The sequence below is a fragment of the Branchiostoma lanceolatum genome, chromosome 5, assembly GCF_035083965.1.
Source record: "Branchiostoma lanceolatum isolate klBraLanc5 chromosome 5, klBraLanc5.hap2, whole genome shotgun sequence".
Taxonomy (NCBI): Eukaryota; Metazoa; Chordata; class Leptocardii; order Amphioxiformes; family Branchiostomatidae; genus Branchiostoma; species Branchiostoma lanceolatum.
Genome location: NC_089726.1, coordinates 6376918 through 6395099, shown reverse-complemented (window position 1 = coordinate 6395099; position 18182 = coordinate 6376918). Strand labels below are relative to the sequence as shown.

The 18182-nt window shown below is 41.5% G+C and overlaps 1 protein-coding gene across 4 annotated transcripts in view; it reads left to right on the top strand.

Annotated features, from left to right (window-relative positions):
* The window catches only part of LOC136434651 (dynein axonemal heavy chain 12-like), a 58105-nt gene that overhangs the window by 32879 nt on the left and 7044 nt on the right, over nt 1-18182 (top strand). For 3 of the 4 annotated variants that reach the window (XM_066427580.1, XM_066427579.1, XM_066427581.1), the window contains 22 exons: nt 904-1096; nt 1732-1893; nt 2460-2660; nt 3167-3300; nt 3630-3792; nt 4279-4359; nt 4703-4879; nt 5976-6197; nt 6490-6723; nt 7122-7270; nt 7528-7675; nt 7939-8084; nt 8517-8731; nt 10778-10970; nt 12245-12437; nt 12944-13116; nt 13693-13833; nt 14392-14550; nt 15146-15290; nt 15786-16010; nt 16801-16980; nt 17580-17858. In XM_066427580.1, coding sequence (XP_066283677.1) covers nt 904-1096; nt 1732-1893; nt 2460-2660; nt 3167-3300; nt 3630-3792; nt 4279-4359; nt 4703-4879; nt 5976-6197; nt 6490-6723; nt 7122-7270; nt 7528-7675; nt 7939-8084; nt 8517-8731; nt 10778-10970; nt 12245-12437; nt 12944-13116; nt 13693-13833; nt 14392-14550; nt 15146-15290; nt 15786-16010; nt 16801-16980; nt 17580-17858 — 3913 coding nt within the window. Of the gene's footprint in view, nt 1-903; nt 1097-1731; nt 1894-2459; nt 2661-3166; nt 3301-3629; nt 3793-4278; nt 4360-4702; nt 4880-5975; nt 6198-6489; nt 6724-7121; nt 7271-7527; nt 7676-7938; nt 8085-8516; nt 8732-10777; nt 10971-12244; nt 12438-12943; nt 13117-13692; nt 13834-14391; nt 14551-15145; nt 15291-15785; nt 16011-16578; nt 16652-16800; nt 16981-17579; nt 17859-18182 lie in introns of those variants that run through there. The other variant, XM_066427582.1, reaches the window with a different exon arrangement.

Sequence of the window (18182 nt, the reverse complement as noted above, 5' to 3'; positions counted from 1 at the left end):
TTTATACACTTGATCTCACAGCATGGAAGACCAAGTCTGAGCCACATGAATTAAGAGAATGGATGTATGCAGTCAGCTATGTAGGAAAGATTAAAAAGGTTGAGCGTGGCTCTGCCATTTCACGTCTTCTACCGGCACTGTTCCAGCAGCACTGGCCTTCTAGTCACGGCTTGTCGCACTCTACCCTTGCCTTCCCCCGCCACAAATATCCCACCCCTCCCACCCACTACCCACACTTTCCCTTGCCATCCCACCCTGCTCCTGCCAGCTTTGCTTAGCACTGTGCAAGCTTGAGGATGCCATGAGAAACTGGTATCCATGTTGCTAACACAAGGCATAACCACCTGCACCTGACAGCAGTGTGACACTGTCTCCATCAAGTAACATCAGCAACAGCTATGCTACAGATCAACTACAGATCAACAGCATTATGCTACAACTGTTACTGTAACAGCAATGCTACAAATCAATAGTAACTGTTACTGAAACAACAGCAATGCAACGAAACAACTGTAACAGCAGCTATACTTCAAGTGTTACTGCAATGCTACAAAACGCTACAAAAATGCTACAAAACAATAGTCACTGTAACAACAGCAATGTTTTGGACCAGAAGCTCTGACAATATCTGTTGAACATCATACCTGTACTGCCTTAAAAGTGTGCTTAAGAAGCAAAAAATTGCTATGATCATATATGCAGAGCCTTTAGATGCTCTGCATTCCATGGTTGTTTCTTGATAAGAAAAATTCACTGATTGACAGAAGTAGCTCTGAAGTGCTTAAGTTAAAGCTTGCAATTATTGTTGTCGAGCCACACATTGTGGAACATGGTAAGTATTCAAGGTTTCCATTTTTTACCCTTTTGTTTTTTGCCGCCATTTGCTAACCCTCTTCGTTACAGGTATGTTCTGGAACACCTGTCTCGTATTGCACGCGTTCTGAAGCAGCCGGGTGGAAACGCCATGTTGGTTGGCGTTGGCGGCAGCGGTCGGCAGTCTCTAACCAGACTGGCCACGAGTATGTCCGGTATGAACCTCTTCCAGCCGGAGATTAGCAAGAGCTACGGACACAACGAGTGGAGGGAAGACCTGAAGGTAACGTCTACTTAAGAAGCGGGTCTCTCGCTAGACCGGCGGCATGCTGGCGACCTCGCTGCAATCGAACGATTTGACAGAGTGATCAACGAATTTCATCGATAAAAAACAAATCTCTTTACGCTCTGTGTATTTTGTCTTTTTAGTCATACTTGTACATTTTGAATTATATTCCCAATATAAAGTCAAGGGTAATACAAATCTAATTTAGGTCATAGCGAGGTCAACAACATACCACAGTTCAGTGAGATACTTGCTTCACGTACTTCTGCCAGGTCACAAATATCTGCCACCCTGAGAAGTGTGTCTAGGAAAGAGATAATTTCAACATGCATGTAGGTCCCCTAGTATAATACACTCCTACATATACCTTGAGATGCTGCACTAGAGATCTCTCAAACACACAAAGTTGTGGAAACATGTACATCGTAGCCCAGCGGATAAATGATTACAGTATGGCTGTGGAGAACCTAGCACTCTTACCACTGATGCGGTGTCAATGGCCTAGTGGTTGGGCTTGCGGACGTGAAATCGAGAGGTCACATGTTCAATTGTGGTGTCAATAGCCTAATGGTTACAATGATTCCAAATCTATATCCAACACTCAATAATGTTCCCCACTTTGGCCTAACCAGTCCTTGTTGACGAGTGCCGGTGCCCAGGGCAAGAAGACGGTCTTCCTCCTGACAGACACACAGATTAAGGAGGAGTCCTTCCTTGAAGACGTGGACAGCCTTCTTAACACAGGCGAGGTGCCCAACATCTTTGCTGTGGACGAGAAACAAGAGATCATGGAGGTAATAAGACTCCGTACATTTTCTTTCAAATCTATATTTCACTCCCTATGCCATAGCTACGGTAGGGAAATGTATGATGGGGATAGAGGGTTTCAGAGTTGTCTATTTTGCATGCAAGGGGTAACTTTAGAAGTGTCCATTCTTGCTTGGGGATCAAATGTAAAAAGTTTGCTTTGTATACTGGACTTTCATTTCGGTAACACCATTTTGGGGCACTTTTGCCAATATCAGTCAAACCAGTAAAAGGTATGATTGAAAATGACCAAACAAAGATAGTACATGCCTTCCATACTGGTCTTGAAGGTAAGTTTTCTGAAAGGATAGCCATGATCACTGATAACTTAATACTCTATGAAAGGTGGTTGATGTTCTGTTGGAGTGAATTATAAATGCTACCACTAAAAATGCAGTCAATGGTAGAGATGTCATGTAGATAAACTGTTGAACGTTGATGAATATTGACAAATAGATAAACAGCCTGTACCTGTCACATATACAATTTCTGTCATCTATAGTAGTATATACCACTGCATGGTAATTCATCATTTGCCTTCCTTTCCCCCCAGACTGTGCGACCGGTCATGGCGCAGCTGGCTACAGACAAGGACGCAGACTTCAGCCCACTGGCGCTCTTCAGCTTCTTCGTGAGCCGCTGTCGGGAGAACCTCCACGTGGTGATCGCCTTCAGCCCCATCGGCTCTGCCTTCAGGAACCGTCTGCGCATGTTCCCCTCACTCATCAACTGCTGCACCATCGACTGGTTCCAGGTGAGCAATGATAATGCCATTTTAGAGCCTTAAGAAAGCAGCTGCTGTAAGGTCACACTGATTTGATTCTCTGGGAACCCGAAACTGATGCAAGCATGTAAAAAAAAAGGCCTTCATTATGAAATCTAAGTGGAATAAGAGCAAATGACTGAACACACAGAACATGGTATACCCAAAAATTCATATTTTTGTTTCTTGACAATTATTTTTAGACTTTGGAAAACTTTGGACTCAAATTCCATTTTTGAGCTTCGTTATACATATTCCCAAATAATTATGATGGTAAAAAAAGGCATTTCTATGACATTGTGTTTATTTTTTTGTTTGCAATATCATGGCATCTATGTGTTTGTCCTGAATCCCAATATCTAACTGTGACATATACAGTCATGTACAATCATTATGGGTATCCCTAACTGTACTGCATTTATTGTCCTATGAAGAGGAGAAAAGTTGCTAGATTTCCATGCAAAGAAATCCATGAATATTCCCTGTGTGCCTGTTAGCCCTGGCCTGAAGATGCCCTCCAGAGGGTGGCTGTGAAGTTTCTGGAGGCTGTGGAGCTGACTGATCTGGAGAGGGAGGAGACGGTCAACCTCTGCAAGTACTTCCACACCTCTGCCAGGGAGCTGTCCGAAAAGTCAGTCTATTTGTTTGTTTATCTATGACGAATCTTCATTTGTGTGATTCAAACGTACACCCACTAACCTTCGGAATAATACAAAAAAGATTATAAAAAGTATAACTTTAGTAGATAAAAAAAAAAAGATTCCTACAGTCTCATACAAAATGTACATTGTAGCTGCCTCTGCAGAAGTTACTTTCATAATACAATCACCCAACTTTGTGTGGTTTGGAGCCCTACTTCTTATGCCACTTCAATTGTAAACACTCAAAACACTTTTCATTCCTGCAAACTGTGCTACAGGGAGCGCATTATGCTAAACATTGGCATTCTTTATCACACAGGTTCCTTCATGACCTTGGGCGGCAAATGTATGTGACCCCCACCTCCTACCTGGAGCTGATCAACGCCTTTAAGACCCTGCTGGGTAGGAAGAGGAACACCGTCATTAAGGCCAAGACAAGATACGAGGTTGGCCTGGAGAAGCTGGCCTTTGCAGCATCACAGGTATGGCACGTTTGACAATATTATGGCTTTAGAAACAAATAGATTAGAGAGATTCGCTAACTGAATTCAAGTTTTTTTCCAGCACAACAAGATTAGCCAAGCAAATTTTCTCATGTCCCTGCATTCTGCTACTTGACTACTGAGTCCTCCCACTTTTAAAAAGTGAGCTTACAGCTAAAGTGACTGTTACAGTTACAGTTACTGTAGTAACAAGTGATGGGTCTAAGTTGTCTTGAAGTCTGCTGCCTTGGGTACTGCTGAACAGCACTGTTTTTTCTATGATGTGTTGGAAAAATATGAACAATACTACGTTATCATATATAATACCGTAACCAGACCAAATGGTCTTTTAATTGATATGTAAATCCTACTTTCAGCCTTACATTTCATACCATAAACTTAGAACTGTAGCACACTTATTCATAGTCAAGAAATTAGTTTGGAACGGACACCATGTCTTACTTTCTCCCCCCTCCCTGTATTCAGGTTGCAGAGATGCAGAAGGAACTGGAAGACCTACAGCCCCAGCTCATTACAGCTTCTGCTGAAAATGAGAAAATGATGGTGGTACGTACTGTGGCACTTTTTTCTGACAGTTGTTTTTTCACACTACGATGTTCACTATTAGTAGATGTATTACATTGTAGCCCTAAAACAGTCAAATGGAACGGTTACCAAACTTGGGGACAAAAAACTCACAAAACATTGATAAAACTTAAATGTAAATTGAATCAGGGAACTTCTAATTGCAGTTTGAAACACACGCAAGATGATCTTAGGGATGATAACATTTTACCCCATTGCTAGATCTGCACAGTGACATGTAGATGGTACTGTACAATGATTTGATGAAAAGTAAAGGCAATCTTTAAAGCACAGCCTGATCAGCATTCACCTATCTCCCCAACAGGTGATTGAATCAGAGACGACAGAGGTGGAGGCCAAGAGTAAAGTGGTGAAAGCTGACGAGGCTGCGGCCAATGAGAAGGCTGCAGAATCACAGGCGCTGAAGGACGAGTGTGAGTCTGACCTGGCCGAGGCCATCCCTGCACTGGAGGCCGCTCTGGCTGCACTGGACACACTCAAGGTTTGTTCTCACAATTGGTCAGACTATGAGGGGGAGTCAATAACAAGCTTATTACCTTCGCCGAGAAGGTTATGCAGAGGGTATGTGTGTATGTTTGTAACGTACAGCATAACTCGAGAAGGCTTGGATGGATTGTCTTGATATTTGGTAGGTGGGTAGGTCTTGATGAGATATGGAAATGATTAGATTTTGGGCCCCCTAGCAGCTTGTTACGATACTGCAGCGGAACTTCCTGTTTTGATATCTCGTGTTCTGGACATGCTATGGTCCTGATTTTTTAGTGGTAGATAGCTCTTTGGACAGAGAGTAAGTGGTCTAGTTTTTTCATTGAATGAGTTGAAATCCAGCACAAAGGAAAAAGAGACTCAACTAAATATATACCTATGTGAGCTGATTTTCAACTCATTTGATAAAAAATGGGCCTGTTATAAAACCACTAAGCTTGCATTACTTTTTGACTGTCCATCGTACATTATATAGGCTATCAGAAAGTAATCTTCTCACTGCAGAAGTTGCATCTATACTCTGGCTGCACTAAAACACACGCAAGGCCTGTTGTTAAATGCATTTTCCTTGTTTTGTTTCATTTTTATTTGCTTGGCTGAAAGAAAGCCAGGTGCTGCCCAACTGCTTAATCAGGCTATTACAAGCACTCGTGTTAGCCTGTAGGTTCAAAATTGATAGGATTTTTCAATCATTGTCATGCTTTGGTATGTAAGACCGATGGCTTAATGTCACATCGAATTGGTTACCAGTTGGGCGCAAATCACCAACTTTTGAAAGTCTTTGATACCCATTTTCTGATACATGTAGATCTACTATCTAATAGATGTGATACCTAATCTTTTTATTCATTGAGGATCAAGCAAAATGCTTATAGTAAGCATGAAATATAAAATGATTACATTAAGTAAGAACACAATATACATAAAAATACAAGATGGAAAACAGAAAACAATAATTAAGGTGAAACAAGACAAGTTGAAGTACAATCAATCATTAAAATCTACATGTACAATCAATAAAAGTGTAGATAATATTGGAAATATTACAGTTATGTAAATATGAAAAAATATCTTCTTGTTTGCAATCACAGCCTGCAGATATCACCATTGTGAAGTCCATGAAGAACCCTCCTGCTGGCGTGAAACTCGTGATGGCGGCCGTCTGTGTCATGATGGACCTCAAAGCGGATAAGATCAACGACCCGGCGGGCACGGGACAGAAGATCCTGGACTTCTGGGGACCCAGCAAGAAACTGCTGGGAGACATGAACTTCTTACAGAAGCTGAAGGAATACGACAAGGATAACATTGCGGTATGTGAAAACTTTGTCATCTTATTCATAAAAATTCATAGAAGACTAAAGAAAATTGTGACAAAAGAGGTAATTGATTGTCTTGCATGATGACACATTTTATTTTACATTTCTATGTTTTGATGTAGGTCGATGGGGCTATGGAATTGGTCATTGTCAGATATACAAACATGTAACTGTACATTTTCTAAATTCCCAGTGGCTTTTATACCTGAGATGACCAGTACTTAGTCTAGTATTTCATACAAAGTTTACTATGTAGATATTCACAAACAAACTTTGACCCCTACAGGTGCACATCATGAAGAAGATCCGTGCTGACTACATGACCGATCCAGAGTTCGTCCCCTCCAAAGTTGCCAAGGCGTCCTCGGCTGCAGAGGGGCTGTGTAAGTGGGTGTCGGCCCTGGACATCTACGACAGGACCGCCAAGGTGGTCGCCCCCAAGAAGGAGAAGCTGGCCATTGCAAACAAGGACCTGTCAGAGACCATGGCTATCTTGAATGCCAAAAGAAAGGAACTTAAGGTGAGACTAGAAATATAAAATGTACCAAATTGAATTTGAATCAATAATGGGAGAGATATGACCTAAAAAGCTCGTTACAACAGAATGATGATAATATAAAGTACATGAAATATGGAATAGTATAGGAGGTACTAGTAGCATTAATGCCACCAAACAACGAGAAGAAGTAGCTATCTAAAATCAACTAGCAGCATTCTTGTTCCATGTCTACCATCTCTTAGAAAAATGGTCTTTTTATTGAAATATTACTAGGTTTCTGAATAATTTTGTCCCAATTTAAGCATTTTTTGATAATGCTAATCAGTGTTTGATTTGTGGACAACAATGCAAAGCACAGACAATACTAAATGTTTAGCCTGCAATATAAGCTCACACTTTCCTTGGCTATTGTCCTGTAGGAAGTTGAAGACCGGCTGGCGAACCTGCAGAAGACGTTTGCAGACATGGTTAAGAAGAAGGAACAGCTGGAATTCCAGGTGGACCTGTGCGCCAAGAAACTGGAGAGAGCCCAGAAACTCATCAGTGGGCTGGGTGGAGAGAAGGACAGGTGTGAAATCTTTACATCCTAGAGCCCTGTAGTTAGGAGGTATAAATGTTAAAATATTTCAGAATGATGAGTAGGGAACGTTAGGTAAAATGGGGCCGAGAACTTGTGTAGGGTGTCCAAGAAAAATCATTGGTAACTAATTGCTTTCAATTTTATTAAATTTGAGAGATATGCAGTACTAGCCTTTAGGAAAGGACATTAAACCACGGTCCATTTTTTTGTGCTACTCACCAAAGAAAGATTTTTTGACATCCCAGATGGACAGCTGCAGCCGCCACCCTGCAGGAGGAGTATGACAACCTGACAGGTGACGTGCTGATCTCCTCAGGTGTCATCGCCTACCTGGGTGCCTTCACAGCCGCCTACAGGATACAGTGTACCAAGGACTGGTCCAGGATGTGCCAGGTATGCTAATGAGATCTTTTCAAAGCATCCTGAAGTCTTTTTAAAGCATCTTGAGATCTTTTTAAAGCATCTTGAGAAAAGAGTCTTAATGTTCAATTTGCACTGAAGTTCGACCACTCCTGCAAATTTCTGTAGAGAGGGATTTGCCAAGTCGTTTGTCTTTTCAACAGCAAATTTGGCAAAGGAGATTAAAGTGTTAAGATTTTTTATACCAGTCCTGTTTAAGTGGTATCTATCAAGCTTTGTGTTTTGTCTGTCAACAGGCAAAGAAGATCCCCTGTTCCAAGGAGTACTCCCTGATGAAGAGCCTGGGAGACCCCATCAAGATCCGTGCCTGGAACATCGCAGGTCTGCCCACCGACAGCTTCTCTGTCGACAACGGTGTCATTGTGGACAACTCCAGGAGATGGTCAGTAATAATCATCAGGGCTTCAAATACTTTTTCTACACAGGTAACATCCACAAGTACCTGGACCAGACACAGGTTATAATCATCACATTGTGGGGGTATAATGACAGGGCCTTCGGCTCAGAATACCTTCGAATTTTGACATGCCCTGTTCAAATCTGCCCTACAGCATTGTCTATGGCTAAACAGTTCTTTACAAGGATGACAGGCACAACAACTATAATTGTTATATATCAAGCTTTTAGATAAATACAGTCAAACCTGTCCTCAACCACTCAAGGGACTGAGAAAATGGTTGCTGAGGACAGGTGGTTGCTAACTATGTAAAAATGAATGGGACTGTTTTAATGTGGTTGCCTATGCCAGGTTGTAGCCTACACCAGATGGTTGCCAAGTCAGATTTGACTGTACTAAAATTCCCCTTCTGTCTAGGCCTCTGATGATTGACCCCCAAGGCCAGGCCAACAAGTGGGTGAAGAACTCGGAGAAGGACCACAAACTGTCGGTGATCAAGCTGACGGACGGTGACTACATGCGTACGTTGGAGAACGCCATCAACTTTGGCAACCCTGTGCTGTTAGAGAACGTGCAGGAAGAACTCGACCCCTCGCTGGAACCGCTTCTCCTCAAGCAGACCTTCAAACAAGGTAGGGATGGTCGCAAGCACTTGTTGTTTTTGTTATAAAGACCAGTACACAAGGTTTACCAACAAGCTTTCGATCAGTCCTCTGATGCTTCTCAAGTTGAAATAACTCAAAACCTTTTGACGTGACGTTAGCAACAGGTCAAAGGTGAACAGCAGTCTTTATTGGCCCCGTCTCGGAGGAGCTCTGATGTATACACCCTCTTTCACTCCTCGTGAGAAATTAATCCTGCTCGGTGTCAATTCTAACTTTTTTTAACTGAGAAGGATCAGAGGACAGTAAGCGCTTTACTATATGTGTACAGAAATACTGACTGAATTTATAATGTCAATTACGGTCAGTCGGTCACCGATTAACTTTCATTTGAATGTTGTTGTTGTTGATTATGTTCTGCAGCTGTTGTTGTGGAAAGGTCTACAATAAGTCTTTCATCTGTTCTTCTGTTTCCTGTTTCTTTACAATTATCATAACAATCACTGCATCAATCATTATGTCAACTTGAATGTATCAGTGTGTCATGAAAAATTCAAATGAACTCATACATGTATGAAGCCTTCAATGGATAACATGTTAAGTATTTGTAGTGTACATATTCTTAATTGAATCTGCATCTGTCATCTTTAAGACGTTAAAAGGACTACCCGGTATTACATTACTTGGTAGTCCTTAAACTACTAAGGTCTAGAGACATATAACTATTTTTATAAGTATGAAATATTATTAAAGTTTAATCATTATGGTGTTCATGAAGTAGTTAACTGTTTTATCAACTGGTTCTTCCATTTTCCAGATAATTATACAGCTAGCCTAACAGGATTGGGTGAGAAATGATGACAAAATGGTTCCAGTAGATTTGTTACTTCACAGGTTTTACATGTAGCGGAGGAATACAATATATAAGGAGAAATTCAAACTCTACAACTGGATAAATATTCGGAGATTTATTTCCGGACGTTTCGAGTGACATCCATCACTCTTCTTCAGCGTCACTTTAGTATATTTAATATTTATCCAGTTGTAGAGTTTGAATTTCTCCTTATATATTGTTTACCTGGATGTCTAACCTTCACAAACGAGGAATACAATACAAATGTACACCATGGCACTGCTAGCATGGATAGGCAACTTTACAAAGTAGCACAAAATTACCTAGTCAGACTTCTTCTTTTCAGTTTATATCAAACAGGATATATATCTCTTTTGTTTGTAAACCCAAGTCAACTACAGAAGTGTTATAATATTTCCACCATATATTTTACACTGAACACCAGGTGACTCAGCAGCAATGGAGGTGGTAAAAGTTTTCCAAGATGGACATTACTGTATACAGTAGGACTCGGAACCATTGATAGTGGAATTCTTTCTAACGGATAATCCATAGTCAACTCAGGCTAGCTTGAGTATCTTGTGTAGACGTTATATACACACACAAAAGCACAAATAATATCATACTTCACAGGGAAAGCCACCAATGCTCTTTTTCTGGCAGATCGTAATTCACACTGTTAATGATTTCATCAGGTTGGTGAATGACTGAAGTTCTTTATTCACAACCACATATCTAACAAGAGCCAACGTTTTGATGACCTTCTATTATCTTCTTCAGTGCAATTCTGACTGGTTTACTTTGTTGCTTAACAATATATAACAATACTTTACATTTGAAACCGCATTATCTCATTATTGTTGCCTAGCAATATCTACATGTATGTATGTGACAATACCTTACGTTTGGGACCGTATTGTAAGCAGAGACAGTTATATTGCAGCTGCAGTGGAAAGCAAACCAGTCAGAATTGCCCTGAAGAAGATGTCAGATGGTCATCGAAACTTCGACTCTTGTTGGACATGTTGGTTGGGAATAAAGAACTTTGCTATCCTGTATGATAATCCACAAATTTTGCAGGTCTACCTAAATGATGAAATGGGTGCCGTCTAAATTTTGTTAACACACTGGAGAAAGCCAACACTGCACCAGCAACATGTAGCGGCTATCAATTGGTGTCACACATATACTGACAGAATCTCCTCTCCTTCCCCCTACCCCAGGTGGTGTGGACTGCATCCGTCTGGGTGAGAACGTGATCGAGTACTCCTCCGACTTCCGCTTCTACATCACCACCAAGCTGCGCAACCCGCACTACCTGCCGGAACTGCAGGTCAAGGTGGCGCTGCTGAACTTCATGATCACCCCCGAGGGTCTGGAGGACCAGCTGCTGGGCATTGTGGTGGCCAAGGAGAGGTGAGAATTTGTTTTCTTTCAAGTTGTCTGTCTCTCTCTTCTCTTCTCTCTCTATCTCTCTCTCCGTCAGTCTAGTATAGTACAGACTAGGACGTAGCACTGCGCACACTTTCAAGTTCAGAAAATAGTTTCATGTTCAAGAAACATTCTGTTTTGATATATTATTGGTTGGCTGTCTTCCAAATCTGCATCTTCTGTTGGCATCTTCATTCTGTTGTCAGCGTCTTAGCCAAGCCACGTACTGAATATCAACACAATCCGTAGATACATTTTTAAATCATAATGTTTACAGACACCTAATCACACACCAAACCAGACAAAAACACTTTACCTTCTGGCGAAGGAAATAAGGTTGTGTATCTATGAAAAGCATAAATGTACATGTAATGATGAATGGTTTATTTATTGCACACACAATACAATCAAACCGTGACAGTCAACAGACTGAATTGCAGTCTGACTTTACAAGACGTACGAGTCATTAATTCGTAAAATATAAATACATATTAAAAACAATGGAAGTTAAACGAGCGGCGTAGAGCTAAAGGCTGGGAATCAGCGTTATTTCGTTTGAGACAGAATGACATGTAGTAAAGCCATATAAACAGATGGTAAAGTCAGGTATTGTTCATCAGACGGGTCATCTGAGGTATGGCGCTGTTTCTATAACGGTCAGTTCTACAGCGTTGAAGGTGCAGTTTGTTCGACGAACGCGTGCATCGGCTGCTGATTAACTGTCTTACGGGTGGCAGGAAGTGGCGGTACAGTTCAGATGATAGCAGAGAGGTAGCAAAGTTCAGAGTCAGGTTACTACGACGTGTGTGGAGAGTAGGTAGATGCAGGATGGTACAGGCATCGGTGTAGCCGGAGTAGTCTGACCCCAGGATTATCCTGACGGCTCTTCTTTGAATTTTCTCAATCTTCTGACTCAGTGCACTTGTGGGGCCAGAGTGCCAGACTGGGGCGGCATATTCCGTGACGGGACGTACATAACACACATACACTGAGACAAGGTCCTCTTTGGGAACATGAAAGTATTTCAGTCTCCGAAGTAGGTACAGCCGCTGGCTGGCACTGTTACAAATGTGGTCTACATGTGCATTCCACTTCAGGTCGGCCTGCAGGAGTATGTATGTTAACCTTCTCCCTGCTGCCTTACTAATGAATAGGGAATTTGGTGCCAAATGATGCTAAAGGTTAATGATACAATGATATATAATAAATAAAGGTTGAAAGTGGTAGATGTTTATTCTAACACATCTCCCCTCCCTCAGGCCTGATCTTGAAGAGGAGAAGAACGCCCTGATCCTCCAGTCTGCTGCTAACAAGAAGGCCCTGAAGGAGATCGAGGACAAGATCCTCGAGACCCTGTCCTCCTCCGAGGGGAACATCTTGGAGGACGAGTCGGCCATCCAGGTTCTGGACTCCTCCAAGGTCCTGTCCAACGAGATATCCAAGAAGCAACAGGTCAGTCGGATAGTAAGATTCCTGAGTGTGTAAGTTGTACTGCACCTGAGGGTGCATTTTGTGCTGCTGTTTCCTCTAGGTTGATAACAGGAGCAGTTTCTTGTTCTTTTCTGGGCCGGAGTAAGATATTGACGATAATGGTTATCAAAGTTCTTTATACGCAACAAAAGGACCTGCCATTGTTTTGGTACAACAGTCTACTGCCACTGGTCAACTTTAAAGAAAGCATATATGCATATATTTACCAACCCGATGAAAGTAAGCTTAACTATTAATGGAAGATACTGACTAGTTTGTACATTGATGAAGATTTGTGTAATAAGATACACACAATAACAGTTACTCAAGCAACTGATTTGGTGAAATACAGATATTCTCCTCCGTCAATGAGTAATCGTAATCTTGTGTAGTTTGAAAATCTTTGAGTTTGTTCAGCATCTTGAAAGTATTTTTTAAGATGTCAAAACTGGGCTTCTGAATGACTAGAGATGTTTTCCTTGCTGCAGATTGCTGAAGAGACGGAGAAGAAGATTGACGAGAACCGTGCTGGGTACCGCCCCATCGCCACCCACTCCTCAATCCTCTTCTTCTCCATCGCCGACCTGCCCAACATCGACCCCATGTACCAGTACAGCCTCACCTGGTTCATCAACCTCTTCATCAACTCCATCGCTGACAGGTGGACACACCTTCCTTCCCTTTTACTCTCAGTCACACAATGTTCTGATCTTCAGCACCAAGGACAAAACTCATTGGATGTAGAGGTTCTTTTGTACACCTGCCTCCACAATCGTATCTTTTTGTAGACCAAGTATGTATACAGAGAAAAGAACAAAGCTTCCTCCACTCTTACTGTCAGTCGTACATGTAACATTCTGATCTTCAGCACCAAGGACAAAACTCATTGGACAGAGAGGCTTTTCTGCATATCTGCCTCTTAGTCTACATGTAGTACATTATAAAACAAACAAATAATAGCAGACTTTCCTTTACTTTTCTGTGAACTGCATAACATTCTAGCTTTCAGCACCAAGGACAAATCCTATGTTTTTGTAGAGTGGAAAGACACTGTCTTATAGTTTGTTTTATTCTAGACACTATTATGTTGCTTTTTGTGTCTTTTTTTTGTCTTTTTTTTCTTTTATAAGTTTTCAAACAAACTCACTTTAACATGGCGCTTTTGGACCCTCTCGCAGTATCTTTTAAGCATTGAAAGAACTTGAAAGAATCACAACGTCTGCATTTCTCCCCACAGTAACAAGTCTAAGATCCTGGAGAAACGTCTGCGGTACCTGTCGGACCACTTCACGTACTCGCTGTACTGTAACGTCTGCCGCTCCCTGTTTGAGAAGGACAAGCTGCTCTTTTCCTTCGTGCTGTGCTGCAACATCCTCATGTAAGGAACTATCATTGCACAATCCATGTATTTTGCGTTATGATTTGTTGTAATAGCATCATGATGTAAGCAAGTATTTTGTGTATTTTGGTCTGAAAAATTAGAAATGTAACATGCTTTTGGATAGAATCTTCTCTGCACATTAAGTAAGTTCTGCATAATGACATAATTTACTGACAGTCTTATCTGCTTTGTACCACATATTTGAGAAAAATTTTCAATAAACACTTTCAAGAAAGCTAATAAAAACTTTATTCATGTAAAATTTTATACATATTCTCCATGATCGTAGAATACATGCTTATCTGTCTTAATTCTGTGATATTCATCAAGGGCAGAGCAGCATTTAGACTGAGAGTTCTTGGTGTTGATAATGCTGGCCTTTAAGTAGTTTATCTTTAAGGATAATGTGTTAAAAGTCTTTAATCCTCCATATTTCCACAGGGCTAAGCAGCTGTTAGTTTTTTTATGTCTACTATGTAAAGTTGAGTTCTTAAGAAGTACACTATATCTATAAGGATATGTGTTAACAGTCCTAATTCCTCCATATTTCCACAGGGCTAAGCAGCAGCTGGACCGGGAGTCCTTCATGTTCTTCCTGACGGGCGGAGTCGGGCTGGAGAACAAGCGGAAGAACCCCGACCCAAGCTGGGTCTCCGACAAGACCTGGGACGAGGTCTGCAGGGCCAACGACCTCAAGCCATTCCACGGCTTCAGGTAAGATTACCATCTGGTCAACTGATGTAACCGATTTTTGGTATAAAGGCTATGGCTGTTTTTTTTATAAAGCAACTTGTCATACCTTGTCACAGCACTACAGCTGCGCAAGTGTTGTACAAGGATGTCTAGCAAGGATGTCCTGATTCATGTACTTTTGATGTTAACAATAAATCTACATTTGTTTCGAATGAAGAGGCCATACTGACTGTCTTATTGTTGTGATAATTTGACAATTGATGATTCACGATAGCTCCAACTTTAAGGAAAAAACAATTATTTATAAACACTTTCATTTTGCTCAAATTTCTCACGGTGTGCCTGTATCTTGAAGTTCCTACTCACTCCTGGTATAACCGATTCTGTTGGTAGCATAGAAAGCAGAAGCATATCTATCGCTTTTTCACAGAAAAGGTTATTAATAAGTAGAAAAGATGAACATTATGTGATTGTACCATTTGCATGATGGGAATTTTTCTCATCTAGGTTGTTAGCACTGTATTGAGCTTAACTTCGAACAGGAAGTTCTCTACCTTTAAACTGAAACTAAAGCTTGCATGGTCTTTAATTGTTATCTTGTCTGTTGTCTTCACAGGGAACACTTCCAGGACAATGTCGACTCCTGGAGGAAGATGTACGACTCCAAGGAGCCTCACAAGTTTCCCCTGCCCTCGCCTTGGCAGGACAAGCTGTCCTCCTTTACCAAGATGATTGTCTTGAGGTGCATCAGGCCTGACAAGGTGAGGGTCAAAGTCAAAGTCAAGAAAATGTCAATAACCCTTGACTGATATTTGAAATGTTGTTGTTTTAAAGAGCTCTAATATTGTGGGTATCAGTTTCAATGTAGTTTGATAAGTATTTATTTGACTGATGTTCATTAGTTTGGGATGGTAACTACCTACCTAGTCCCTTGACCTCCAGGTTGTTTGGGGACAAGGTAGAAATAAAGATGGACAGCTGTCTCCAGACTCGTCTGTTTCTTGCAGCAGTTAGCCTTTCGGCCAAATAAGACAAGTTATATTCAACATATTGATATCTATTTGTTTTATTTACCCAACAATCGGTACTTATTTTTTCAGCACTGTTAGTGATCCTTTTTTTGAAAAAGATCCAAGACATCCCATGATTTGGGTGTCCCTTTTATGAAGCTAAGATCATTCAATGTAAGTACATGTAGATATTCAGTTCACTTTTAGAATATAGAACACAGACTATTCTGTTCCAACCCATTTCAGGTGACACCCATCGTGACGACCTTTGTGACGGACAACCTGGGTAAGAAGTTTGTGGAGCCGCCGCCCTTTGACCTGAGTAAGAGTTACGTGGACTCCAACAGCTGTGCGCCCCTGATCTTCGTCCTGTCTCCCGGCGCCGACCCCATGGCCAGTTTGCTCAAGTTCGCCGAGGACAAGGGCTTCAGTGGAGAAAAGTTCAACGCCATTTCTCTTGGACAGGGACAGGTACAATTTATAACTACTTTGTTATTGTTATCATTTACTACTAATTATGTTATGAATTGTTAGATTTATGTGGGTTTTTTTAAAATTTAGATGGGGGAAGACCTTGTATAAGCCACTATGGCTTTTTTTCTTCCCCCAGCACGTATATTTTCTTGTTCTATTATGTAATACAAAATGATTTTAACATGTGCGAATAAATCAAATCAAACTATTGCCTTGTTTACGTACCACTTGGTAGTTTTGACAGATTTGACTGTGATGACTGCCTAGTATCTGTACATATTGAAAATGTGTTTTTATATTACTGTGAACTATTTTTATCTAACATCATTATAATGTGAACTGACAACTGTTGTTAAAAAAATCTTGTTCATATCTAGAAGTCTACTATTTATGAATCATTCTTGAAGCAACTCAGTTGTCTTTGCCACTTTAGCTACATATCTTCTGTCATCATCACATAATTTTATGTCTTGCGGGGCCTATAGCTGCCAAGCTGATCAGAAATCGAATAAGGACAGCATGTGTAAAAAGATTGTCATCACTCATGTTATTATATGTCTTGCAGGGCCCCATAGCTGACAAGCTGATCAGCAATGCGAAGAAGGACAGCATATAGATGTGCCAGCAGAAGGAGATATATCTTCTGTCATCACCTATATTATTACATGTCTTCCAGGACCCCATAGCTGCCAAGCTGATCAGCAATGAGACAAAGGACGGCAAGTGGGTGTGCCAGCAGAAGGAGATATATCTTCTGTCATCACTCATGTTATTACATGTCTTGCAGGGCCCCATAGCTGCCAAGCTCATCAACAATGCGAAGAAGGACGGCACGTGGGTGTGCCTGCAGAACTGCCACCTGGCCACCTCCTGGATGCCCGCCATGGAGAAGATCTGTGAGGACTTCAACCCTGAAGTGGTGAACCCTGACTTCAGGCTCTGGCTCACCTCATACCCATCTGACAAGGTAGAGACATGCATTTGTGTGTGATGGTTGGAAGATAATATCATGGTACTGTAAATGCAGAAATGTTTGCGGTGGTTTTATGTTCGCGGTTTTTGCGCTGAACTTACAGCGCAAACTTAAAACCACCGCAAAACGTTTTGCTCACCTACGACTGTAGCGTACTATTGTTTCAAACGCGAACTTAAAACCAACGCGAACACTCCATTTCCTCCCTACCGTGAAATAAAAACCTTTTTCCCCAGTGTGTCCAAGTATTCTTTCTTCTGGTAGTATTATTTATTTATTTGATTTGTATTTTGAACAAAGCACCTTTCCAGTGTCATCCCTTGACAATTCATTTGAACTTTTAAGGCTACCGTAAATGACATAAAATTTGAGGGTAGCATGGGCTAATACAACATGATGCTATGATTTTTTGCTCTCAGCCATTGTTTATCTGTTTCATACCGTACCATGTATGCCTTGAAGTAATAATGATAGACACTGCTTTACACTATAAAGTCATTTACACACCTTCATCACTTTAAACTGTTTTTAGTATACTAAGTATTTGGACTGGACATTGTGAGTAAAACCCTCATTAATGTCATTTTCCCCAGTTCCCTGTGGTCGTGCTTCAAAACGGCGTCAAGATGACCAACGAGCCTCCCACGGGCCTGCGTATGAACCTGCTCCAGTCCTACCTGAACGACCCCATCTCCGACCAGGAGTTCTTTGAGGGCTGCCCCGGGAAGGAGATGCAGTGGGAGAAGCTGCTGTTCGGGCTGTGCTTCTTCCACGCGCTGATTCAGGAGAGGAGGAAGTTTGGGCCGCTGGGGTGGAACATCCCGTATGGGTTCAACGAGTCCGATCTCCGTATCAGTATCAGGCAGCTTCAGGTATAACATGGTCACTTGTCTCTCTCACTATTATAACAAGCTCTAAATGTTTACCACCAATGACGCTATAGTAGCGTGCGTAGTCCAGTGATTAGCAATCTTGCCTCTGGAACTAGAAGCCCCGGGTTGGATCCCGGCTGTGTCGCTCACCCGACATGCACGCTACCTGAAAGGGTCGCAGTCTTTAGGACAGGATGTTAAGCCGTGGTCCACTGTTCATTGTGCTTGTCAAAAGGAGCTAGGGGAATTTTCCCGGTACAATGAACCTGTAAATACTGTACATAACGTCTGTCTTCCTGTGTATTGACAGTGGTGTAAAGTAAG